Source organism: Pezoporus wallicus, unplaced genomic scaffold, assembly GCF_028554395.1.
Source record: "Pezoporus wallicus isolate ANWC-B61680 ecotype Strahan unplaced genomic scaffold, APGP_CSIRO_Pwel_v1 contig_4722, whole genome shotgun sequence".
NCBI classification, from domain to species: domain Eukaryota; kingdom Metazoa; phylum Chordata; class Aves; order Psittaciformes; family Psittacidae; genus Pezoporus; species Pezoporus wallicus.
In genome coordinates this window covers 1,226,069-1,251,654 of record NW_026641840.1, presented here as the reverse complement: position 1 = coordinate 1,251,654, position 25,586 = coordinate 1,226,069, and the positions used below count along the sequence as shown (strand labels likewise).

Below are 25,586 nucleotides of genomic sequence, written 5' to 3'. Positions count from 1 at the left end.
ATCCCTGGCAGTGTTCAAGGGCAGGTTGGACACAGGGGCTTGAAGCAAGCTGCTCTAGTGGAAGGTGTCCCTGCCTGTGGCAGGGGTTGGAACTGGATGAGCTTTAAGGTCCATTCCAGCCCAAACCAGGCTGGGATTCTTTGCTTTTTGGAAGACATCAAGAAATCCCATTTTAAGGAAGAGGGGTGGTCTGTAACTACAAAACCTAAATTTGGATGACAGGGTATGAATGACATAGATTCAGTCTTTCCAGTTCTGACGTAGATATTTCACATCATTATTGGTATCAATGAACAGGTTAGTATTAAATACTGGCTTTCATATTCATCTGCTGGAATAGAAGACAGCACTTAACTGTTCAGTAAACCATTTTACATGTGCAATTGGGAAAAGAAAGAGGTGGGCAGATAGTAATTTGTTGAATCAGGTATGTATTAATAACAAAGGTGGAAGTTGGAAGTGAGGGACTTCCCCTGCACTCCTATCCGTTACTCCATTGTGATGATGTTCCCTTGAGGGATTGGTTCAGCAGCAGCAGTAAGATACGATAGCCAGAGAGGTATAGCACAGAATCTTCTTTCTGGGATCTTCATCATATGGTGTACTTAGAAACCAGTAGCTTAAAGATCAGATGGGGGGGTTATACCACTTTGGCAGGGCTCTTATAGGTGCCAGTTTTGGGTGTCCTATCCCCATTCCTTACTCTTTTGCTGTGGTAGGATACAGCTGTTCATGGCCAAGGAGATCCTCAAACCTGGCATGTCTGTAAGGTAGCATTAAGATATCTGGATTCATTTTAAATGGGCTGGTTAAGGTTGAACTAGCAAGTCTTGCCCTGAGCTCTCTGCTTGTGGGAAGCCAGCGTTATATCTCCATCCCTTCTCTTGCTGGCATGGCCATACCCTCCACTGTGGTCAGCTAATTCTGAGGAGTTTCAGAGGGTCTGAAAAGCCTTTTAGTGGCTCACTGTAGGGTTAGGAGTCGAGTTGGGAACATAGATGAGTTTCTGCGTTGTCGTTGATTCACGGACTGGTTTGGGTTGAAAGGGACCTTCAAGCTCATCCAGTTCCAAGCCCCTTCCTCAGGCAGGGACGCCTTCCACTAGCGCAGCACCTTGTAGCAAGCTTACAGCAAAGGGCACATGGTGTTTGGGCAAGAGTAGAAAAACCATCCCATCCCTCTGTAGTGTACTGAGCAGGCAAACTGGATGTGACAGCCGCTGTTTAAAGCCATCAGGGGCTTATCTTGTCATTACAAGCCCATTCTTTTTAAGTGTTAGGAAAACTGAGAGGAGATCTCACAAAGGTTCGTAATTCCAAGGGCAAGAAGGCGACTTGAGAAGACTTAACTGAGCTTGTGTCAAATACAGGGATAATGTGCCAAAAATGAGATGCAAATGCGTAAGTGAGTTTTTTAGTTGAGTTTTGGGGCGTTTGTAATTTTGAAACCTCTAGAAGCCTTTTTCAGATGAAAGCACCATTTGTGGGAAGTATAATCCAGAAAGGATGAGGAAGGAGCTCTCTTCAGTCCCAGGCAACGCGAAAGGATTTCTCCGCTGCCTCTCACAAGAAGCAGCTGCTGAGACTTCTATTTTGACACTTCTTTCCCTCCTTAGACACAACATCATTTCTCCAATGGAAAAGGCAACCGGCGTGTTTTGACTGCACCATTGATTGCGGGAAGGATTTGTTATAGCAATGCTGCAGGAATAATTTGGGGGACCTTGGGAAATCACTTAATGGAATTTGGTCCATGTCTGCATAATCTGACTTCTTTTTTTTTTTTTTCCCTGCTAGAGTAATTGAAGATGCTGCTTAATAAACTTTTTATCAAGATTCCCAGTTGGTTGCTGCGTTTCAGAGGGTTGTATCTGAGCACACAAGTAATACATCTTGTAATTGTCTTTTCTTTTCCTCCCCACCTCACTTAAATCTGTTCCCTGGGGAGGAATCTAATGTACTGTAATGCTGGTGCCTTTTACAAAGTGACCCTCCTCATTACAATTTGTTCTCTTGAAGCTCCCTTGACAACAGATAAATGCACTGAGAATACTTAAGCTTCCTCTCCATCACTTTTTCAAAAATCTATTTCAAAACCAGTGTTTCATGCTGCCATTTCTATTCCAACTTCCCTAATGCTGCCTTTGGTGTCAAAACATACATGCAACAGATAAGTTTTAGTAGCTAAACAACTTATATCCCTGTATTTTCATGATAATTAGATGTGATGTGCTTATATCAATCCTTACAGTGAAGATTTCCAATGTATTTATGGCTTGTGACATAGAAACGTTGAGGATTTTCTGGGGCTGGAGGTGCCTTTATTAACTCTGCAACAAATTCAATAGCTGGCTTCATCTCATCCTCTCAACTTACTGGGAAGGGTTTATTATGGATGTTGGATCTTTTTTGCAGCTTGGTAAATTGATGCTGTATTTGGGTTTAAGGTGTGTCCAGAGGTAGGAAAGCATGATCCCATTGCAAAGCTTTTAGCTGGAAACAGGGAATCCTCCTCACCAACCAGCTTGTGGGGAGAATGATTTTCCTGGTGTAAGGGTTCATTAAAAACAGAACAAAAGCAGCGAACCAACAGAGCTGTGCACATGTTCTTGTTAGTTAAGAATATAGTTTCCTAAAGCTCATAGATTAGTTTTGTGTTTGATATGATGTAATGAATATTGTTTCTAAGGCTTGGAGCTTTTGTGTATTCTGAGTTAAACACTTCAATCTGAAAGAAACATCTGGAATTTGTTGTCAATGCTTGAATTTAGGTGTCTTCAGCTGCTGATAACGTATTACAGTGACTGTGCCAATGTCCTTCTGAAGTCCATTTAGAAGCCCCACCTTCAATGTCAATTTCCCTCCACCTTCTGTAGATTGAAACAAGAGCAAATGTACGTTCGGGATGAGTTTGGCCGCCTCCTGGAACGAGAGAGGATCTCTTCAAATGAGCATTTGACTCGAGCCATTCTCCGCGAGCGAGCTGCGACAGAAGAGGAGCGGCAGAAGGCCCAGCGCTTTGTGAGTTCAGAAGCTTCTATGGAAGTCTCAGATGTTTCCAACAACCATGTCTTCATAGGGTCACAGAATGGTTTGGTTTGGAAAGGACCTTAAGAGCATCAGGTTCCAACCCCCAAGACTTCAGACTTGTTTCAAACTAGCGGTGGAATAGGAAAGTGGAGCTGCTCCTGTGTTTTCTTTATTACTAGTTAATAGTATGTCATTTTATTTCTTTTTTGTCCAATATCCCTGACTTAGGAATAAGAAAGAGCCTTAAGAAATTAGGAGTTGATCCTTTCAGAAGGTTGCAAATAGAATATGCCTTCTTGTGTGTGGATAGTATTAAATGTCTGTTTTCAGAGGGGGGAAGAGTAAGAAGGTATTCTAGGTTTATTTCCTTAATCTGATAATTCTATGTTAAGAAGTTGTAGATTACAAGAGAACTTTTCTAGAACTTAATTATTTATATAATAGAATTCTGTTATATTTTGTATTTATTAAACTTAAATAGGGAAGTTCAGGTTGGATATAAGGAAGAAGCTCTTCCCTGTGAAGGTGCTGAGGTGCTGGCACAGGGTGCCCAAGGAAGTTGTGAATGCTCCATCCCTGGCAGTGCTCCAGGCCAGGTTGGACAGAGCCTTGGGTGGCATGGTTTAGTGTGAGGTGTCCCTGCCCATGGCGGGGGTTGGAACTGGATGATCTTAAGGTCCTTTCTAACCCAAACCGTTCTGTTATTCTGTAAATGCTATTCTATTGTGTTTAAAGGGAGCCCATAATATACCTGGGCTACAAATCTGGCTAACTATAAAAATTTAAAAAGTATTGTTTTGAAGTCTTGTATGGGCTTGAAGAAAACAAAAAATTGAACTTTTGATGGTTGTCTCAAACCTTGGAACCAGCTTAGTGAAAAATTCTGTATCTAAGAATCATATTTCATTGGAGCTGATGGATGAAAATACTTCCTGACAAGGTAGTTATAAAATATGGCTGAAAAATATCCTCTGAAAACTGACCTTGTGTATCTCAGTCCATTTCAAATGTCTGTCAGATTTATAACTTCTTATATATAATGGTGGCTTCCTATATTGAGTCTGTATTGACTTTTCTTTGCAAGAATCATTATTCTCTGAGGTATGAATATGCTGTTGCTTTTAAGTACATGAGTATAAATAGTAAAAAAAAATGGTATTTTAAAGAAAAGCTTAAAATACTTGTGAACATTCCTAAGAAAATAGGATTATTTAGGTCAGCAACCATATAAATATGTTTGCCCCTCTGTATCTGAAATACGACCAAAGCTTTCTAAGGTGTGTTGGTTGGAAACACAATAAAGCAATCACTTCAGTAAGCAATAGCTTTGGCTGTGCTGTGTAAGGGAGAAATCCTTTGCTCATGTTATTTTTCCGTATAGCAATTTACAACCAAGCAAATATTACCTGAGTACACCTGAGTATTAGTAGTTCTTGCAGGCGTGTCCCAGTGCTTTTTCACCTCTATGGTTATGTTATTACTGAAGAATATGCTAAGCAAATGTTTAATGTTTTGTCATCTTAAAATACAGAAACAAAGGAGAATGAAGAGGAATTGTGACCTGTGTGCACCATGAGTCTAATGCCTTGAAACCTTGGATTCTTAACATTGTGCATGAGAGGGCAGGGGTTTGTAGCCTCGACCTGATGAGGAGCTAAAGATTTATAATGGGGAATATTACTTGCATAATTACCAGGGGGCTTTACAGCTTCAGTTCCTACTGTAGTTAGTACTGAGCTTTTGAGCAGCATTTGGTGCTGTTGTCATTGGCGTAAAGCTTGAGAGAGTTCTTACTGTAGGTATCACACTGGTTTATTTAGCCTTTATATCAAGTTTATTGGCAATTTTGACTTACTCTAGAATATTGAAGTTCTTCACTGCCTACATAAAGGAATCAAGAATTGCTGTTAACTGGTTTGGAACCTTACCAAGCCTGGGAACTGGTGGTTCAAGGTTTGTGGTGATGCTTTGTGTGGAGTTGGAAGAAGGACATAGAAAAGGTGCTAATGAAATGACAGGAACACCTTAAATTCCTACAGGATGTCCCCTCTTGTGAAGGACAGCATGACTTGCTGCCTTTCCGTGCATGACATTTTAGAGCTTACTGTCAAACCCATGCTTTTGTGGAAGCATAGGTGTGTAAGATTTTGCGCATCGGGAGAGAAGCAAAGTATCTGAGCTCTGCTAGTGAATGATGTACTCACCGGTGTAGTCACCTCAGTTTTGATCATCTAACTGTCCCAGTCTGTGGGCCTCAGCACCCTCACAAGGAAGAGCTTCTGCCTAAGAGCTCATCTCAGTCTCCCCCCGGCAGGTTAAAGCCATTCCCCTTGGCCTGTCCCTATAGGCCCTTGTCCCAAGCCCCTCTCCAGCTTTCCTGCAGCCCCTTTAGGCACTGGAGCTGCTCTCAGGTCTCCCCTTCAGGAGCCTTCTCTTCTCCAGGCTGACCCAGCCCAGCTCTCTCAGCCTGGCTCCAGAGCAGAGCTGCTCCAGCCCTTGCAGCATCTCCGTGGCCTCCTCTGCACTCGCTCCAACAGCTCCACGTCCCTCTTGTGCTGCTGCCCCAGAGCTGGATCCGGACTGCAGGGGGGGTCTCCCCAGAGCGCAGCAGAGGGGCAGGATCCCCTCCCTGAGCTGCTGCTCACGCTCTGGGGGTGCAGCCCAGCACATGGGGGGGTCTGGACTCAAGCGCACACTGAAGCCAGGTCATGGGGAGCTTCTCATGGCTCAACACCCCCAAGTCCTTCTCCTCAGGACTCTTCTCTATCCAGTTTCCCGCAGCCTGTGTCTGTGCTTGTATTTTTATTCCCATGGCTTCATTGCTTGTTGTATCTCTCTGTGTTTCATGTATCCAAGGTGAATAGATAAAAGCTGTAAGGGGGGATATATCTGTGTGTACCTTTTTTTTCAGGTAGAATGAGTAATTTCATGTTCTTGTCAACTTCTACAGTAAGGTTGTGTTTTATCTAGCCCCTATTTGGTCTGTCAGATGTTTTTTTGTAGAGAAAGAGTGTTTCTGAAATGTCAGTGGCATTATCTCCAAAATTAATCCTTTGGCTGGTGCTAAATTGTTTAAGTAGTGCACAGGAGAAGAAATAGTAGTTAGAAAGGAGGAATTTTGCCTTCTTTGTAAAGGCTGCTAATTCAGTTTTAACAAATAGACAGAAAATTGTTAGGTTGAAGTAATATTTCCCATTCTTCCACAATTATAACACCAGCTGCTGCTTATCATGTCAGAAAGAAGAGATTTTGAAGTGTTTACATCCCCAGAATTAGCATTAACTCTTCATACACATAAAAAACCTGGATAAAATGAAGCTAAACCAGAAGCTAAATACCCTGAATTGCTTTTACATGGGTCTCTTCAGAGTGGAGGGAGTTTTGATGCCAAAACTTTTCTTTGCAGATGGCCCCTCAAACAAGGTGTCAGATCTGAACTGCAGTAGAAAACATCAAGGGAAATGGACAGTTTTACCAGTAACAGCTCTTCAAGGCAGGGTGTGATTCATAAAAGCTCTGAAGGAAACTCAGAGGTGATGGATGAGCTAATGGGAACTGAACTGCTGATGTGCTGTGTAAGCTCTTAGGGATGACTCCCTCGATACAAATGGACAGTCCTCAATACAAGTGGCTGATGGGATGTCAACTGCTTCAAAACCAATTCTGAGGGAGATCCAGAGGTTTCCAAACCACTAATTCTGATGTTTGTGCCAAACGACGTAGAAGTTACAATTCAGAGTGGAGTTTCCAGACCCTGAAATCCCTTGTTGGGTCAGTGTGAAGATTTGTTCAACTGTTGCTGCTTAATTGAGCAGAAATAAATCCAACTGCTGTTGATGCCTTTAACACCTTCAGATGTTGTTGTTGGCTTTGAAAAGTGACTCAGACATAGCTTAACTTTGCTTATCTGCAGGCTTTGGGTCTAATCTTTAAAAAGCAATGGTGATGAGACTCGGTGTGCTGAAGAGCCAGCAAGGTTTTGCATCTCTTCTGGCTCCTCACTGTTTCTGGCTGTGTGATCCTACTGCCTCCGTTGCAGTAGGACTGATATTTGATACTGAAATGAGCTGACTTGGGAGAAGTATTAGCCAGAACAAGCCCCATTCAGCCTGTCCTTGAACACTTCCAGGAATGGGAATGTTCAGGGCCCAATTGAATGGGGCTTGGAGCAACCTGGTCTGGTGGAAGGTGTCCCTGCCCATGGCAGAGGGTTGGAACTGAATGAACTTTAAGGTCCCTTCCAACCCAAACCAGTCTGTGCTTCTGTGAAGTCCACTATCCTTATTTTTATCTCTTGTCTATCAAATGATGTGACCCAGCTTGTTTTTAAGGGTTGGGTGTACACCAGTTAGGTGTAAGCAATGCTTTGCCAATGAAGAATTTCATTACCTTTTTTTTTCTACCCATTTCTATCTCTGCAATGCAGTTCACTTCTTTTTGTGTTGTGTCAGGGCAGATGATGTGGACTGGAGCAGAGGCATTACAAATCCAGCCTGGAGGCCTTTTTCAGATGCAGACATATCCTCAATATGCTTTACAGCTTGACTTCAGAAATAGCTCAGTTGAGGAAATTGCAGGCTGTGTATGGAGGGCAAGTTGTTGGGGGAAGAAGATGAAAAGCTCTTGAACTGGCCTTGCCACTGAAGAGTGGTTTTGTACCTCTACGTACCGGTAGTTCTGAGAGATGATATTTGCGAAGTATCCCTGAGTGTTTTCACCAAAGGACGGAGTGCACCACGTGCTTCAAGTCACAGTTGAGAAGTGCCTGTAGCAGTGTTCCTGATAACAAAGTATTTCTTCTATACCCTTAGCATGTATATGGTATTCTTTCTGCCCATCTCTCCTGAAAGAGGATTTCATAGTCACAGAATCACGGAACGGTTTAGGTTGGAAAGGACCTTAAGATGATCTAGTTCCAACCCCCTTACATGGGCAGGGATGCTTAACACCAGGCCATGTCATGCAAGGCTCTGTCCAACCTCGTCTTGAACATTGCCAGGGATGGGGCAGCCACAGCTTCTTTGGGCACCCTGTGCCAGTGCCTCAGCACCCTCACAGGGAAGAGCTTCTGCCTTATCTCCAACCTGAACTCCCCTGTTTCAGTTTGAACCCATCACCCCTTGTCCTATCACTCCAATCCCTAATGAAGAGTCCCTCTCCAGCGTCCTTGTAGCCCCCTTCAGACACTGGAAGCTGCTCTGAGGTCTCCACACAGCTTCTCTTCCCCAGGCTGAACAGCCACAACTTTCTTACAAGTTAAGTCTTTTATTTCAATCTAGCCAGAAAGAATTTTGGTTCTGGTGTGGTCTTTAGCCAAGACCGTGCAGTTTGACGTCCCCATACTTCTGCCTGCTCCAAGAACACTTGTGTTATGTTTTATTCACGGCAGACCTGGCCTTCTTTGCAGCAGTTCTTATTGGAGATTGTTGCTTCACATCTAAGAACTGTGGATAGTTGGGTTGAGCAGAGTCTTGTTGAGTGGCTTTAAATGTGATTGCTTTGCCATAAATAGTTTATTGACGTTCCATCACTTGAGTCATTACGAGACTCGGGGTGAGATGTAGAGAATATGGAGTAAAAAAATCAATAGTTACCCAAAGTGCAGAGGACCTGTTGTATTTCCATCTCCCTATAATGACTTGGAGTTCACTGTTAACATATTTGCCTCACTGTGTGGACCGAAATGAGCTGTCATTAGAACCCTGTATGTTGGAAAATGGTTTTATTGAGTTGCCAATGACATTAGAGCCTCATTTCCTTTTGAAGAGGCACAGAAATATTGTTCTGTTCATGTGCTGCATCCATAACATTAAAATTTGATTATTGCCATCATTAGAAATCTCTGTCCTAGTACAATTATATGTATTTCTCCATGTATTGTTCCAGGCTTTCATTCGAGTGCCTGTTAGAGAATGAAATCTGGTTTTGCCAAGCTCTTTCTTTTTTCGCTTTGTAAATTATTCCCTACACCAGAAGGTCTGTTAATAAATTCTGCGTTCAGAAAAATCGATTGGGAAGAAGGATCCTTATATTGAAAAGCACTTTTTGCACCGTAGGTGAATGTGATAATCAGATTATGGCATATTTTTGCCTCTCAAGATCGCATTTGAGATGTATAATACTTTTACTTTCCTGAGCACTGAAATCAATGGACAAAGTGCCTTCCTCCATAGATTAGAGCTGAAGAGTGTTGTGTTATTGTCATAATTGAATACATGTTGTTGAAATAGTGTTTCACTTCTCTGTGTCTGAACTCTTGAGGTGTTTCCCCTGTCGTCCTTGGGTGGCTGCTCCTAGGTGCTACCTGCGTGTGCTCTACAATGACCTTTGCTTTAGTGTTGCATGCATTTTGGCCTGTCCTCAATTCATTAGCTTGATCAAGAGGATGTCCCCTACTTTCCATAAGCAGATTATATCCTGACCCTTCCTGCTCTTTCCAAGCAGTCCTTTGCTAACCATATTTTAAGGATGACTTCACTAGAAAATACCAGGGGGAAATATTACTAAATGAGTTAAGGCATTAGCTCTGGAGAGGGAAGGGGGCTGTTTACCAACCTGCAGTATTTATTACGTACCTCATTTAGCTCATTCATCATTTTAATAGAAAAATGAATCTTTTGAGATGATTCTGAAATCATTGGAGGTAAACTACATAGCCTGAAGCGAAACATGATTGCTCACTGTAGGGTCAAGCTGTTCCTGAGAAGTACAGAATGATTGGTGGCTATAACTCACAATCTATGGTAGTAAAAATATTACAGGCTCCTATTTGAGACTTAAGGGTTGGAAACCACATGGTACAGAATCAAATCTGGTGGCAATTTTGTCTCTTGTTCTTCAGTTTTAGGAGTTTGAAAGATTTTTCTCTTAATCTCTGAAAGTGGAGATTTTTGGAGATTTACTCATATAATTTTGTTTAGGATTATGTTCATCTTCATTACGGATTGTAGCAATAGGATAAGGGGTGATGGGTTCAAATTGAAATATGTAATGTTCAGGTTAGATCTTAGGCAGAAGCTCTTCCCTGTGAGGGTGCTGAGGCGCTGGCACAGGGTGCCCAGAGAAGCTGTGGCTGCCCCATCCCTGGCAGTGTTCAAGGCCATGTTGAACAGAGCATGGTCTAGTGCGAGGTGTCCCTGCTCATAGCAGAGGTTTGGAACTGGATGATCTTAAGGTCCCTTCCAACCCAAACCATTCTATGGTTCTGTCATTCTGCATGGTTCTGTTTTGCTACGAGCTGCTGTTCTTTTGATTTAGAAATAGTGTTTTTGTTGCAGCAAAAAGTCTTTCTTGTATCAGCACTCGTGTGATATGGACAAAAGTAACCTGGTTTTGGTTGTGTCTGTCGTAAAAGACAAGAATGGAAGGAGTTATTTTTGAATATTGAGGATGTGATCCATCTTTTTTGGGGGGGGGGGAAGTCATCCGACACTATTTCATAGGATCCCAGATTAGTTTGGGTTGGAAGGGACCTTAAAGCTCATCTGGTTCCAACTCCCTGCCATGGGCAGGGACACCCTCCACTAGAGCAGCTTGCTCCAAGCCCCTGTGTCCAACCTGGCCTTGAACACTGCCAGGGATGGGGCAGCCACAGCTTCTCTGGGCAGTCATCATAGTGACTCTTCATTTGGTTAAACGTAATGAGGTAATACCATGGTTGTGGCTTATGTCTCTTGTGGCACATGTGTCTTCTCTCAGTGACTCTTCCTCCCTCTCTTCCTGGCAGTTCTGTGGTAGCAGCGAGAGTTTGAGATAGGGATGTGGCTTTCTGTATTTTGTGGGATGCTAAATAGATGATGTGAAACTGTGTGAAAAAGAAGCTGTTGCTGTGCAAATGAGAGATGGATGATTATTTTTTTTCCAGCAATGCAAGAAATGGGTTTTCCTACCAAATGAGAAATGATTTTATCTGGACAAATAGATTTGCCTTAAAATGGTAAAGACACATTTATATGTCTAAAATTGCTTTTTTAATAAGAGTGAACAATTTCTCCCCCTCCTTGATGCAGTTAAACAGTAGAAATAATTTAAAACAGCCGGGGGGTGATACATGCTGTAGGTTGTAATCCCAGGATGATCTGTCACGTGAACTGTTAAGCAAATGTTTTATTTCATCTCTGAAGCTGCCATTAAGGGCTTGTGAGCTAGAATCATAGAATGGTTTGGGTTGGAAAGGACCTTAAGATCATTCAGTTCCAACTCCTTGCTGCAGGCAGGGACACCTTCCACTAGGGCAGCTTGCTCCAAGGCTCTGTCCAGCCTGGCCTTGAACACTGCCAGGGATGGAGCATTTACTGCTTCTTTTGGCAGCCTGTTCCACTTAGCTGTATCTCTCTTCTATCCCTTTACAATATCTGTTTGCATTTGAAGTATGTGTTTCAATGGACCAATAGAAATAATTTCCTCCTCCATTCAGTTTTTTACTTGGCAACTTGTTACAGTGATTTGTGGGATTTACTTCTTCTATGTGATGGTTAAGTTTGTTTTCCTGGATATCAGCTTGGCATACAGGAAAAGCACAGTAAAAACAGACAGGTAAGGTGCATACAGTGAGCATTTCTTTTGTTTCCTAATCTCTCTTGATTGTGAGAGGAATGTCTTTTGGTAGTCAAACAGCCTTTAAAACGATGCTATTAAAACATGCTATTTTTTTTAATTCCTATATAGCAAACCCCAAGATATTTGACAGAAACAAAATTAATCCCTGTGTTATCTCAGCATCCAGATGAAGATCTAGTGCTTTACAAAGCCTGCTGCTCCATCGATTTGTCCTTTTGGTCGGATTCAAATTGAGTTCATTTTTATAGATTCAGTGTATAATCCTCTTCTTTCTCCTCCCTCATTCATTAACCAATTTGTTCTTGCTACTCCCTTTTTATTGAATGGCTAACAAAATTGCTATGCTAGCTTTTCAAATGAATATCATCATTCCTTGTCGTGGATGGGCAAAAAGCAAGCGTATTAATCCTTTTTACAGGTAACTTCTCTTCTTCCAGAGAGGAGTCCCGTTTCTGCCCTCAAGATATTATGAAAAGAAAGGTTAAATCATGTTCTTCAGAAGTTTTGAGCACAAGGTTTATGTATAAATCATAGAACCATAGAATCAACTGGGTTGGAAAAGCCCTTTAAGCTCATCCAGTCCAACCGTTCCCAGCCCTGCCAAGGCCACCACTAACCCATGGCACTGAGGCCTCGTCTCCACGCTGTGTGAACACTTGCAGGGACGGTGACTGCAGCCCTGCCCTGGGCAGCCTGTTCCAATGCCTGAGCACCCTCTGGGGAAGGAATTGTTCCTCAGCTCCATCTAAACCTGCCCTGGTGCAGCTTGAGGCCGTTTCCTCTTGTCCCATCCCTTGTTCCTTGGGAGCAGAGCCCAGCCCCTCCTGGCTCCATCCTCCTCTCAGGCAGTTGTAGGGAGCCATCAGGTCCCCCCTGAGCCTTCTCTTCTCCACACTGAACCCCCCAGGTCCCTCAGCCCTTCCCCATCACACTTGTGCTCCAGGCCCTGCACCAGCTCCACTGCCCTTCTCTGGCCCCGCTCCAGCACCTCAATGCCTCTCTTGTAGTGAGGGGCTCAGAACTGAACACAGGATTCAAGGTGCAGCCTCACCAGTGCCCAGGGAAGGGGCACAATCGTGTTGTGATCATGTGTCACACACGCCATGCCCTGGCCCTGCTGCCACACTGGTGCTGATACAGGCCAGGATGCTGGTGGCTTCTTGGTTGTCTGGGCACACATACTCCTGTCCAGACTCCTTTGGATTTTTTAGGGGCTGTTGGAGTATGTGCCCTTAGTCAGTTTATGACAGAATAAAAGACTTGTACTAGGACATGACATGGTACAAATACATGCCATGGATTGAAATGTGCTTATCTGACAGAAGTATTGAAATACAGTACGGTCTCCTCCATTTGAAGTGTCCGTGCCCATGGCAGGGGGAGTGGAACTTGATCATCTTAAGGTCCTTTCCAACCCTAACCATTCTATGATTCTATGATTTCTACAAAACAATTTTCTGGGTCTTGAGACCCTCATTCTGACTTCCATATAATAGGTGTGTACTCTCAGGTTAGGTTAATTTTGGCTAGACAGATACCCCCATGTCTTTCCTTTAGAGTACTCTTGTTACCTTCCCTCCTTTGGGTTGAATTAGAAGACTTAGGAGAAGAAAGGTTGGTTGAGGGATGGAGGGGTTGGAAATTGCGAGCAATTTGTTTTACTAATGACCACCTGAATAATGAATGCAAATCCTGCTATCTGTAACTTATCTGAGGCCTCTTTGATGTGGAACATGCGTATTTTGTTTAGGAACAACAGCTGAAAGAAGGGGAACAAGCCAAGATGACATTTTGGAAAGGATCTAGCCACCTATATTGATGAGTGGTCTTGATGTTGCTGTTGTACCATTTCCACTCTACTTCTATATGTAATATATACTGGCTATAATCAGGACTCTGGCTATTCAGTTTAAAGCAAGTTCTGAGACAAGGGCCCTTCCTTTTGAAGTATGGAGCTGGAAATGTATGTATGTATTAAAATATATGAAAATGTATGAAAAGTACGGAGGGTTTGTTGTGTGTAGCAGTAAGATGACAGAGTGGTCCATGTAATGTTCCTTATGGCTTAAGTTGATTTTGATTTTGTAGACATCCCTTTGGGTTTTGTATAACTCCCCTTAATTTCATATAAATCCCATTTTATTGAGAGGGGTTGAGTATCTGGATGCTGAGTTCAGTTGACAGAGCGTGTTCAGGAGTAAGTGGGCATGTTCTAACATCTTAGAAATCCTGGAATAATGGAAAAGCTCTTCCTACTGCCAGATCTGTTGTCTCCCTCTTTTCCAGGCAGTTTTGTGATGATGGTATTTCTTGGGAATGGAAAGAGTGGGAGGAGGAGTGGAAGAGATCTTGAGTTTCCATGTAACTAAGGAGAGGATTAGACCATGTCCCACCAACTTTTATATTCACAGCTATGCCCGACACTGGGTTTTACACTTGAGGGTACTGAAGGGGGAGACACTTCTATGTCATGGGCAGGGACCCCTTCCACTAGAGCAGCTTGCTCCAAGCCCCTGGGTCCAACCTGGCCTTGAACACTGCCAGGGATGGGGCAGCCACAGCTTCTCTGGGCACCCTGTGCCAGCACCTCAGCACCCTCACAGGGAAGAGCTTCTGCCTAAGAGCTCATCTCAGTCTCCCCTCTGGCAGGTTAAAGCCATTCCCCTTGGCCTGTCCCTACAGGCCCTTTCAATATTGAACCTACAAAACATTTGGTTTTTATAACCAATTTTGAAAGCAGAACCTGGTTTCAGCTGTCAGCTTTGCTGTTTAAATTATAGGAAGGAATGGGAGAAGTTTGTCAGCTTTCATTGTTGGGAAGCTACGGCAGGAGAAGCTGATACCATTTGCTTGTGTCACTGCTACGTGGTTAATATGGCTGATACAATCCAGTTGGGAGCTTGGCAGATCCACCAGCCTGTTTGTATTGTCTTGTGTGATGGTTGAATTCAAATCACGTTTGTAAATACATAAAAAACTCTCATTACTTCTCATTTTCCTAATTATCCTGCAGATAAACAGTGGGGATTGTGACATTAGGAGAAGTAAGTGGCTTATGATTTTGCTTTGGAGAAAGAAACTCTTGCTGTTCCCTCTTTCCCCCCCCTTGGGCTATGCAGCAGTAATAAATGAGCAAGTGCTGAGTACTTTATGATAGATAGGTAATGGTGCTATGCCTGAGCCAACAGGCTTGTTTCTGCCGCAGCTGTCAGGATTCAGAGTCATTAGCATCCCTTTATGGTTGCATTTCCAAGTCATTTCTACTTTAGCATACACAAAGGAAAGAAGCTATGACACTGAGAGGAGAGTTTTAGGTGTAGGTGAATGGTTTTGGCTGAGTGCAGTGGTGGAGTATGTACACATGACGGGTGTCGGTGAATTGAAGATTATTAAAGTAGTTTTAGAGGTAAATACAGGTTGACTTCGAGTCCATTTCCTACCATGTGCCTATCTTAAAGCCTTTGAATAACCCAAGAAGGAGCTTTCTGCACTGCTTTGCTGGGTGGTTCCTATATGAATAGCCAAAAAACTTCTGCAATGTTTTCTCAGAGGGAAGAATATTACAGTGTGCAGTATATGTGTATTACTGTATGCAGTTATAGCAGAGTCATTTGTAGCATGAAACTGAAGGGCCACCAAATAGTCAGGTCATGACAGCAATGGTTTAGTGCATGTGCTAAGAGAAGTACTTCTGTAGAACATCAGTCAATGTTTTAATGCTTCTGAAGAAGGAAAGGAGTGTTGGAAGGAAGGATAATGAGTGGATACTGTTTCTCTCTTAGTAATGGGGTGTCTTCTAAGTACTCTCAGATAAGTGGGTCAGTCGCATCTTTGTTTTACCTTGTAATAACTCATTTAATAGTTTAATTTTCCTTCTCGCTTTTATCTGCCTGTTTGAACATGAGAAGAAAAGCATCCCATGGTTATTTCTTTTGAAAGTAATGATGACGGAAGAAGATACTGAACTTGAAAATTATTCTTTGAACATGCTACCTGCAAGTGAGTTATTGTAGAGCAGGAAAATAATGCCAATAGTTTTCTTTTGTGTTCTATTATGTCTTAAAATGTATGAAGACAGGCTGAGAAAGTTGGGGCTGTTCAGCCTGAAGAAGAGAAGGCTGCGTGGAGACCTCATAGCAGCCTTCCAGTATCTGAAGGGGGCCTATAGGGATGCTGGGGAGGGACTCTTCATTAGGGACTGTAGTGACAGGACAAGGGGTAATGGGTTAAAACTGAAACAGGGGAAGTTTAGATTGGATCTAAGGAGGAAATTCTTTCCTGTTAGGGTGGTGAGGCACTGGAATGGGTTGCCCAGGGAAGTTGTGAATGCTCCATCCCTGGCAGTGTTCAAGACCAGGTTGGACGAGGCCTTGGGTGAGATGGTTTAGTGTGAGGTGTCCCTGCCCATGGCAGGGGGGTTGGAACTGGATGATCTTAAGGTCCTTCCCAACCCTAACTATTCTATGAGTCTATGATTCTATGATTAAAACTTCATTTTGAATTTTTATATTAAGATGCTTCACCTTAAGGAAGGTTTTTTAAGGCAAACCCTCATTTATTTGAGATAGATGTTCTTGCTTGTTTTCTAGTTTTACTTCCTTATTCTTGTTAGTTTTTGAGGCTTATGGCAAAACTAAGCTGATCTAGAAGAGTAGCTTCATCACCTTGCAGCCCTCCAGTAGAAAGCCAGTGGTCAAGATCTATCAAGTAGAAATGTAGTTAAGTAGCTTGTATCAAGGAAAGAGGGTGACCATGTAATTGCTGTGTGTCAGTGTGATAGTGTGTGCTTGCCTTCACGTGGGGTCACAAACCATGAAGAATCAAAATGTATCAAACATTTCACATCCTTGTTTTGTTGATTTGGGGGTTTTTTGATGGTCGGCTCTAGTCTATTAGGGGAGCAGATACACTCAGCCTTGAGGGGTAAGAGATGCTTAACTGGAAGATGTGCATGAAGTATCCTGACAAGTCTGAAATGCATTGAACCACTAATACTGCGCAGCATTTCCAGGGACATCTTACTGGACGAAGCAGATGCTGGAAAACCTTCACCCTTTTATGAACAGTGGCTAGCTGGTTGTTAGAGTGGATGTTACGAGTTTGTATTGTCATTATTGCCCACTTTGAATTGCTGGTTGCAGTGTGCTCAGCCACATGATAACTTTTGCCTGCTTGCCTTCTGTAGTACTAGCACACAGTATATTTGTGTGTGTGTGACAGCACTATTGGCTTTCAACAAGTAATTAGGAGTATTAAGCTTGTAAATTCTCCTAGAGAAGGTTACTTTTAGAGATTAGATATAATTGCATATATATCCTAAAAAATAAGGCTCTAGTCATTCTCAGTTGGGTACCTGGATCTGGTGAAGTAATTTGATTGTATTGGTCTTGATTTCTGTACCCTTGACTTGCCTTGTAGGGATGGGATATAAAGCATTAACTGATCTGAGAGCACTAGAAATGATTTTTTTTCATTTAATACTTAATTTGCATTTGTATGCCTCATTTTAGAGGCCTGTAGCGTCCATTGGCTGTGGAATATAATGGCAAAAGCTATGTAAAATCGTCTGTTCAGAGAGTGCTGACAGGTTGGTGCCTGAGAAAATGTAAAGGTGATAAATATATTGGATTTAATGATTTCAGAAACGGAGGGTTTGGAGCTGAAGTTCAACAGATAAGAGATATCAGGTAAAATAACCTGTGAAATGATGTTGTTGCTATCTTACTATTGGGGTAGCTTATTTGACAGTTGTTTTCTCTATTTAAAACACTGAATATTCTTCCTTCTCTTCATCTTTCCAATGTCCCATGAAAAGAAAGACGTTTACGTTCGTGTAAGATTTTAGATACTGGTGACAATGTTATTACTATTGTTCCATGCGAACTAGTGTAGAAACCCGGGATGTTAATCTTGTCATGCCTTTTGTAAGCTTTACAAGTTATCCTGAAAACAAACAAGTCTTGACAGTTGGGAATTCTGAGTCAATCCGTGTTTTGTATAGGAATATATTTGGGGTTTGGTTTTATTCTTTTTTAATGTGGGTGCTTCCTTCCCAAATTCTGTTCTTATTTTCTTAGACATGTGTTTCTATTAAACTTTTCCCAGTACCCCAGTTCTTAAACCTTCTGCCTCTTCCCACCTCTGCCAAACCTGGTAGCTTCCTCCTGCCCTTCCTCAGTCCATTCTTCATTTATGTCCATATATTTGGGTGATTTGTCTCTAGTTTCAGCTGTCTTTCTCTGTAAAAGAACCACCAAGCAGCCGCTAACCCATGGCACTGAGGTGTGTGAACACTTGCAGGGACGGTGACTGCAGCCCTGCCCTGGGCAGCCTGTTCCAATGCCTGAGCACCCTCTGGGGAAGGAATTGTTCCTCAGCTCCATCTAAACCTGCCCTGGTGCAGCTTGAGGCCGTTTCCTCTTGTCCCATCCCTTGTTCCTTGGGAGCAGAGCCCAGCCCCTCCTGGCTCCATCCTCCTCTCAGGCAGTTGGAGGGAGGTAGATGCAGAACACTATTGCCACTAATACATTAATAATGTACTAATATATAATAATATATTGCCGCAGAACACTGTTGCCAGGCTTTGACAAAAATGCATTGAATCTGATCAGTGTTTGTTCTTTTGTGGGTTTTTTTGCTGCTGTTTTTTCTCCCGGAGGCTCGCAGACATGGTGAAGTGTAATTTGATTTTACTGGGGGTAGACGGAGGAGGTGCATTGAAATCGATGTGGTGGGCACCACTCTCCTGGCAGCTATCAGATTCCTTGGAAACTGTGGGAATGCTCAAACTTCTCAGCAGAACAAAAGGAAATATTATTTATTGTTAGTGAAGGGTTTTCTTTCTTTTTTCAATGGGGATGAAATGAATTTAGCTTAGGCCCTCAGAAAAGCTGGAGATGAAGCGTGCAGCATCCTTAACTCTTTTCTTGGTTCTGCCACTCCATAGCCTGGGGCTTTGTGGAGTGGAAAATGAATGGAAAGTAATTTTATTTTGTGCAGAGGTTGACACAAGGCTTTTGTAGAGGTGGTGGAACAGTAAGGAAATAACTGCTGCTTTTCCCAATAGCTGACGCTGCAAGTCTGATCAATAAAGTGGAGGAAAAATACACGAGTTCATTCACAGAGTAAGCTTTAGTGTCAGTTCAGGTTTGCTTTCAAGTGTGTGATGGTTAATTATGCAGAGGATGAACAGATCTAATTAGGGGAATCTCCTGTCTATGCTGCCTTAAAAGCTTAGTATTTAGATTATCTACTGCGTGGAGGCCTTGCTGTAAGGTCTTACCCACAGCATCGCTGTGCAGTCAGTTGCAAGCAGAGGTACCTTTTCCTGCCCGCGTTTTCAAGTAGTTACAGGTGTAATCAGCTGTGCCAGAATTTTTCACCCTCAGATCTCTTTCTAATGGAAGAGAAATAGGCGCTTTTAGGATGCGATTCTGACCTGTTTCAGGTGTCAGCTTTTATGATGGAGATGATCTAGTTGAAGTGTCCGTTTCTCTGTGTATGGCTCGAGGGGCTGTAGCTGAAATGTGGTTCTCTTCTTTGGGTAGGCATCTTAATCAATGAAGGTGATTTGCATCCAAACCATAGAAATATTGTAGTGGTGCCCACATCCATGTCACACAAGGTTATAATAAATTAGAAAGAATTAGATAATAAATGAGAAAAAGAGTTATAATGAAGAAAGCTGGAGAGGGGCTTTTGACAAGACCCTGGGGTGATAAGACAGGGAGAATGGCTTTAACCTGCCAGAGGGGAGACTGAGATGAGCTCTTGGGCAGAAGCTCTTCCCTGTGAGGGTGCTGAGGCGCTGGCACAGGGTGCCCAGAGAAGCTGTGGCTGCCCCATCCCTGGCAGTGTTGAAGGCCAGGTTGGACACAGGGGCTTGGAGCAAGCTGCTCTAGTGGAAGGTGTCCATGCCTGTGGCAGGGGTTGGAGCTGGATGAGCTTTAAGGTCCCTTCCAACCCAAACTATTCTGTGAATCTATATAAGAACATACTTGTTTTTTGTAATCATTTGTGGAGAATTGGTGGGAGTTAGCAGTTTTATAGTCGCTTCCTTTCTCCTTTGTGATGTACATTCTGTAGTTCTGTTTTTTTTTAAGCTTTTAACTATTTACTATTAAAATCCCTTTGGTCCCCTGGGAAATCACAAATCTCTATTCACACACGTTCCCCGAGATTGGAGCATGTTCTGTCAGATTATGGAGTGAGTGACTGTGGCCACAGGGGAAATGAAAGTTGATCTAAGTGCATCTTCCCACAAGGGTGATTTGGATGTCACAGTGTCAGGTTGTCTGCAGTTTTCGCTACAAGGACTTCCTCAACCTTCTAAAGGGCCTAACAGCAGTCCTGTGATGTGATTTACTTGACTTTCATGCAGTTCAACAGTTCTCGGTAGGATACTGTGATAGCACTTGAAGCAAAAAACTAAATAGGTGGTATAAATAATGCCTTCAAGTTAGAGTTTATACAGAACAATTGAAAAGTAGTTGCATGTCAATTGGGGATGGGTAGAGTGCAGTGCTGAGAGTGGAGCTGACAACAAAACACAGAACTTGTACTACTACTGAGAAGAAAAAAAAGCTATTTTATACTCCATTAAACTGTTACACATCATAAATAATTTATGCTTTGCTTGCTCTGTTCTGTAGCAAAGATAAGCCAGTCATTTTAGGAGCCTTTTAATGAGTATAATAGTGTTCCTGGCTTTCTCTGTTACTGAAACCCTGTTCCTCCACTGTTCCCTTGGTCATTATATGTATGTAACTGGGTTAATTGTAGGAATACATTTAAAAGTGAGTCCTTGAGTCTTACTCTGAATTCCACAGGTATCTAAGAATTGCTTGAAAATATATGTAGCTTTGTTCAGTTTATCTTGGTTATTTCTGTCATTACCAAAAGGGGGTAAGCACCTTATGTAATGCTATGAGGATGTCTGTATCCCTGGACTGGAATATTCATTATTACCCCAGTTTATACTAAACTTGTAGATAATGTGTATATTTCCTCAGTCAAACTTAAAGGTTTTTTTTACTGTTTGGTGTTCTTAAATATATCCTTTGGTTTGTTAGTGAAGATTTCATACTTCCCCTTTAGCTTAATGATCATTGTAAACCATTGAAATTCCTCAGCGATAAAAATAATCTTTTAGCCTACATCATCCTTAAAACAGGGAGTTTTAAAGTCAGGTTTGACTCTGATTTTCAGACTTGTAGATAACCAGCTCTCTATTCAGACGTTAATATTTGTCTTTGCTGCTTCTGAGCACATTCCTTGTGTATTTTACTGGAATGTGCTACATGTCCTGAAACTCTAAATAGCTGAAATGGTGCTTCACTCTGAGTTGCCTCATTTGCTTTTGATAATGCAAGCATCAAATGTGCAATTCCTAGCAGCTAACAGTCTATTCAGATGAGCGATTCGCTAGAAGAGTCTTGGACTCCTCTTTCTCTCTCAGTGACGCTGCTGGAGTTAAGCCTGAGTGCTGTTAGTAGAAATTACAGTTCAGGGTTTGGTATAGGCCTTAAACTTCTACTTGAAAGTTTTCTGCCATGAACTGAAATGTTTTCACAAAGAATATTCTTTCTGACAGTCAGTTCTTCTTATTTATTCTCCTTACGCAAAAAGCAGCCCGATACTCCACTTTTACAACTGATAGAACAATTGCTACTTCAGTTTAATGCCATTTTAGCATATTTAGTGTTGAATTTCAAATGGTGGCATAGATTTAATTCCTTTTCTTGGTGTGTTCTTCAAAATATTTTTGAATAGCATTAATAGGTCTTGGCAATTTAAGCATCACCTTAAGCTTGTCTTGCGATAAAAGAATAATCAAGTAGTTTTGGCCTCTTTGAGGGTGTGTAGTTCTCTCTTACATTTCCTTTTGTCATTACCCTCTCTTTAAAACATTTGAACTTTGCAAATGGGATAAAATCATGCACAAAAGAGTTGAGAGAGAATGAAATTCCTGATGCTGTGCCAGGAGATTACTTTGACTAGGAACTGTCCTCTGACAAATCAGTGTTCGTTCCCTTTATGTAGTACATTGCAGCAACAGCAACCAGCATATTAAATCTTAATCAAGAACAATGTTTCACTAATTACAGGAGCGAGTTTCTATATTGGATAAATTGCTGTTTGTAAATGTTGGATTATATTAACTAAACCAGCTAATTACCAGCAGCAGAATAAACATAAGGTTTGCTAAAAGCTTCCATCCGTAGCTTGGAGCAGTCGCTGCTGCCTCATACTTGAGTCAATGTGGAAAATAAGGTAATGACATTATAAATACATTTCTAATGCAGGACAATTTCTTCTGAAATGCATGTAAGTATTATTGCTTTGCTATGAAATATGATTTATTTAATGCATTTCAGCCCCCATAATATTAAGATATAATTGAGATGGGGAGGGAGGGAAATTGCATGCAGTCAGAGTCTGCATGAAAGTGAATCATGGACTAAAATGGTTGTAATTTTCAAGGCACTTAGGGGAATTGTGAAATTTGTATAATGCAGTCTTTGGTTTAACAAATGGGAAGAAAACAACGGTCCAGTCTTTCAAGTTGTATTTGACTTCAGATATGGTTTTGTATGCTAATGGAAGTCTGGCTTGGGATGAATCAAGAGTTATGCTAAAATTCAGCCCCCCTCTCGTGAGTGAGAAATGGATCCAGATCTGTTGGAGATGGACTTTTGGAGTGAGTGTTCAGTAAAATAGCAGACAGCGGGGTATGATTCAGATAAAGCCACTAATAACAGCCCTACAAAGGGAATGAATGATAACAGAAATGATGCTGGTGATCCTAGATGGCAAGCATTTAAATGGGGCTGGGAATTCTAATGATTATTGCTTTCAAAAGGCTGAAAATCACAGGTCTTGGCTTTATGCTTTAATTACCTACAAAACAATTGCTGGTGATTTCACTAAATCACAAACAAGTAACACCAGTAACAGCAGCTACGCCTGAGCAATTCCTGTTTTCTTGGTTAACATCCATCAGACTGTTTAACCAAACATAAAGTGCCAGTTTGAAACAACGGGGTGGTGTGCATCGTCTTCAAGCGTATATTTGGGTTCAAAGATGTAGTAGAACTCGTAGTAACCCATAATTCTGTGGCAATTTTCACTCGATCCCAGTAGATGATAAAATTAATGCTTGTAAAATAAAGCCGTTTTCAATTTTTTGATATGCAATAATTAAAGTTCTCTTGAAGAAATGGCTTCGTGCTTTGAAGGCATCTGTAATTTCATCTGTGGAATATATTAATAATCCCACAGAATATAAATCATACGCCATTGCACATAACTTTGTTTGGCACTGAGGACTGAAGCTGAAGTGGAAAGTCAGTCGATGTCTCATCCCTATCATTTACTTCCTGGACAGACTCCAGTCTCTTTGAGGAGTATCTTACAGTAATATTAGTGGAAATAGTTAAAGGCTTCAGGAGCTCCTCACCTTCATAGAGGTGATTGTCCCTCACCAACTGGCCTAGCAGCAATTCATGTCAACCTTCCCTAATTTGCTTTGGGCAACATCTATTTGCTGAAACAGTTGAATGGTGTGAGCTAAACTAATTCTTCCACCACTAGATCCACAGGAACAACTCCATAAGCATGACGGTGGCATCAGTAGCCTGTTCAGTGGGAGCAGCTAGACTTGGAAGATGATGTTGAGTCTCATTTGACCCGAATGAATTTAAATCTCTTTGAATGATTAGTTACTTTGTGAGTAGTAAAGGATGGAAAATTCTGTAAGCCTCTCTAATGTTCATAGAATCATAGAATGGTTTGGGTTGGAAAGGACCTTAAGATCATCCAGTTCCAACCCGCCTTCCATGAGCAGGGACATCTTCCACTAGACCATGTTGCCCAAGGCTCTGTCCAACCTGGCCTTGAACGCTGCCAGGGATGGGGCAGCCACAGCTTCTCTGGGCACCCTGTGCCAGCGCCTCAGCACCCTCAGGGAAGAGCTTCTGCCTTATCTCCAACCTGAACTTCCCCTGTTTCACTTTGAACCCATCACCCCTTGTCCTATCACTGCAGTCCCTGATGAAGAGTCCCTCTCCAGCATCCTTGTAGCCCCCTTCAGACACTGGAAGCTGCTCAGAGGTCTGTTCTCCAGGCTGAACAGCCCCAGTGTTCTCAGCCCATCTTCATACGGGAGGTGTTGCAGCCCCCGATCATCCTCCAGATTGCTGGATATAACAATTCCTTTAAGAAAGGAGGACTTGGAGGCTGACAAGCCACATTGGTTTTATTTTGTTGAATTAATCCAAAAGCATGGTCAAAGTGAATAATAAACCAGAAAGAATTGGTAGCTTGGCTGAAAGACCACGGCTCCCTTTGCCTCTGTACGCTTCCTGTATGCTGTTGCCAAGAGATTTTGTGAGGATTGATTAAAATAGTTTGAAATAAGGCACTGTCTGTAGAAGTTCAAAGTAATTGGTCTAAGTACTTTTATTAATAAAGAGAGCTTCCATAGAATGAATTCTGTCTTGGGGGCTCTCAAAGGGCTTTTACAAGTTCAGTATATAATTAAGTATATTATCTCACACTATTCACAGCAATATATTTTTTTGATGTGCTAGAACGCAGCAGCAATTTATGGTGTGAAGATCTATGTGAAATTTTGGTATTAAATGAGGAAAAATACAGTACTGGTATTGTTAAACTTCGGCGTACCAAGATGCCGTAGTGCTAGACAGAGCAGAAGGAGGAAGACTGGGGTAAGTTCAGCCTAAAATGAATCAGCCATATGAGTTTAGTCAGGCAGGGCAAGTAGTGCTTTCAGAATAGAGGGCATTGAATTAACGTCCATTATGGTCTGCAGCTTTGTGTGGAGCTTTAATGACTTCTAGTCAGGGACTTAACTATATCTAGGAATAGTAATTGCTTTTAGTATAATGGACTGGGTAGCCATATTTCTGTGTTATGTCTGATCTGGCTTGGCAGTTGATAGGTATTTGGGACCAGCTCTGTGTAGAAGCACTATACTGAGCAGGGTTGTTGTGTAGCCACCAAATTCTTAACTTTGAGTTAGTGGAAACATCCAGAGCAGCACATGATAGGACAAAGGGTGGTGGGTTTAAACTGAAACAGGGGCAGTTTGGGTTAGATACAAGAAGTTCTTTACTGTGAGGGTGGTGAGGCGCTGGCACAGGGTGCCCAAGGATGTTGTGAATGCTTCATCCCTGGCAGTGTTCAAGGCCAGGTTGGAAAGAGCCTTGGGCAACATGGTCTAGTGTGAGGTGTTCCCCGTGGCAGGGGGCCTGGAACTAGATGATCTTAAGGTCCTTTCCAACCCTATTTTATGATTCTGTGATTATATCATGGTGGAAGAAGGAGCTGCAAGCTGAGGTTGCATCAGAGGAACTGAAAAGTGAAGTCCCCTCAAAAACACTGTTCTCTGGCTTGAGATGTTCAAGAAAACCAAGGGCTCATATGCAGATGGGTAATGTGGTGGCAGAAGCCCAAGGGATGCATGGTTTTATTAGTCCATTGAATAAATAATAACGAACATTGTCTTTAGTAGCCTTATGCAAGCATTTTTTGTAGTGTTTTGAATAGACTGGTTCGGTTCTCTTTCTGTAGTCTCTCTTTGTTCTGATGTATCAGTGGCTTTTCCCTCTTTTGTCCATCCTGGGGATGCCCAGTTCTTGACTAAAGACCAGAAGTGATGGCCCAGCCTTATTTGGACCTGTCAGTCCTGCCTTACAAAGTCTTGTACTTCATGATACGCTTGAAGACCTTATGATGCCTGCCTGCTGGCCAGTCAAGCTGCTGTAATAGAGGTGACCTCTGAACGGATGTCACTTTTGACTGCTTTCTCTCCTTCCTCCTTAGCTGTATCACTTGATGGGGATGGTCCGTGTAGGGCAGCAGCAGGTTTCTTTATGTTGGTGAGAACATGCTACAGGAGAAATGCAGTTGGTTGATGCCAAGCCTGTTCTTCTTAGAAGCCTCCACCTCACCAGCAAAGGTCTGTTTAAAAGCAAA

The 25,586-nt window shown here is 42.2% G+C and overlaps 1 protein-coding gene across 2 annotated transcripts in view; it reads left to right on the top strand.

Annotated features, from left to right (window-relative positions):
* CHCHD3 (coiled-coil-helix-coiled-coil-helix domain containing 3) overlaps positions 1-25,586 on the top strand; it is a 163,158-nt gene that overhangs the window by 43,300 nt on the left and 94,272 nt on the right. For both annotated transcript variants that reach the window (XM_057425612.1, XM_057425611.1), the window contains exon 4: positions 2,876-3,020. In XM_057425612.1, coding sequence (XP_057281595.1) covers positions 2,876-3,020 — 145 coding nt within the window. The remainder of the gene's footprint in view (positions 1-2,875; positions 3,021-25,586) is intronic.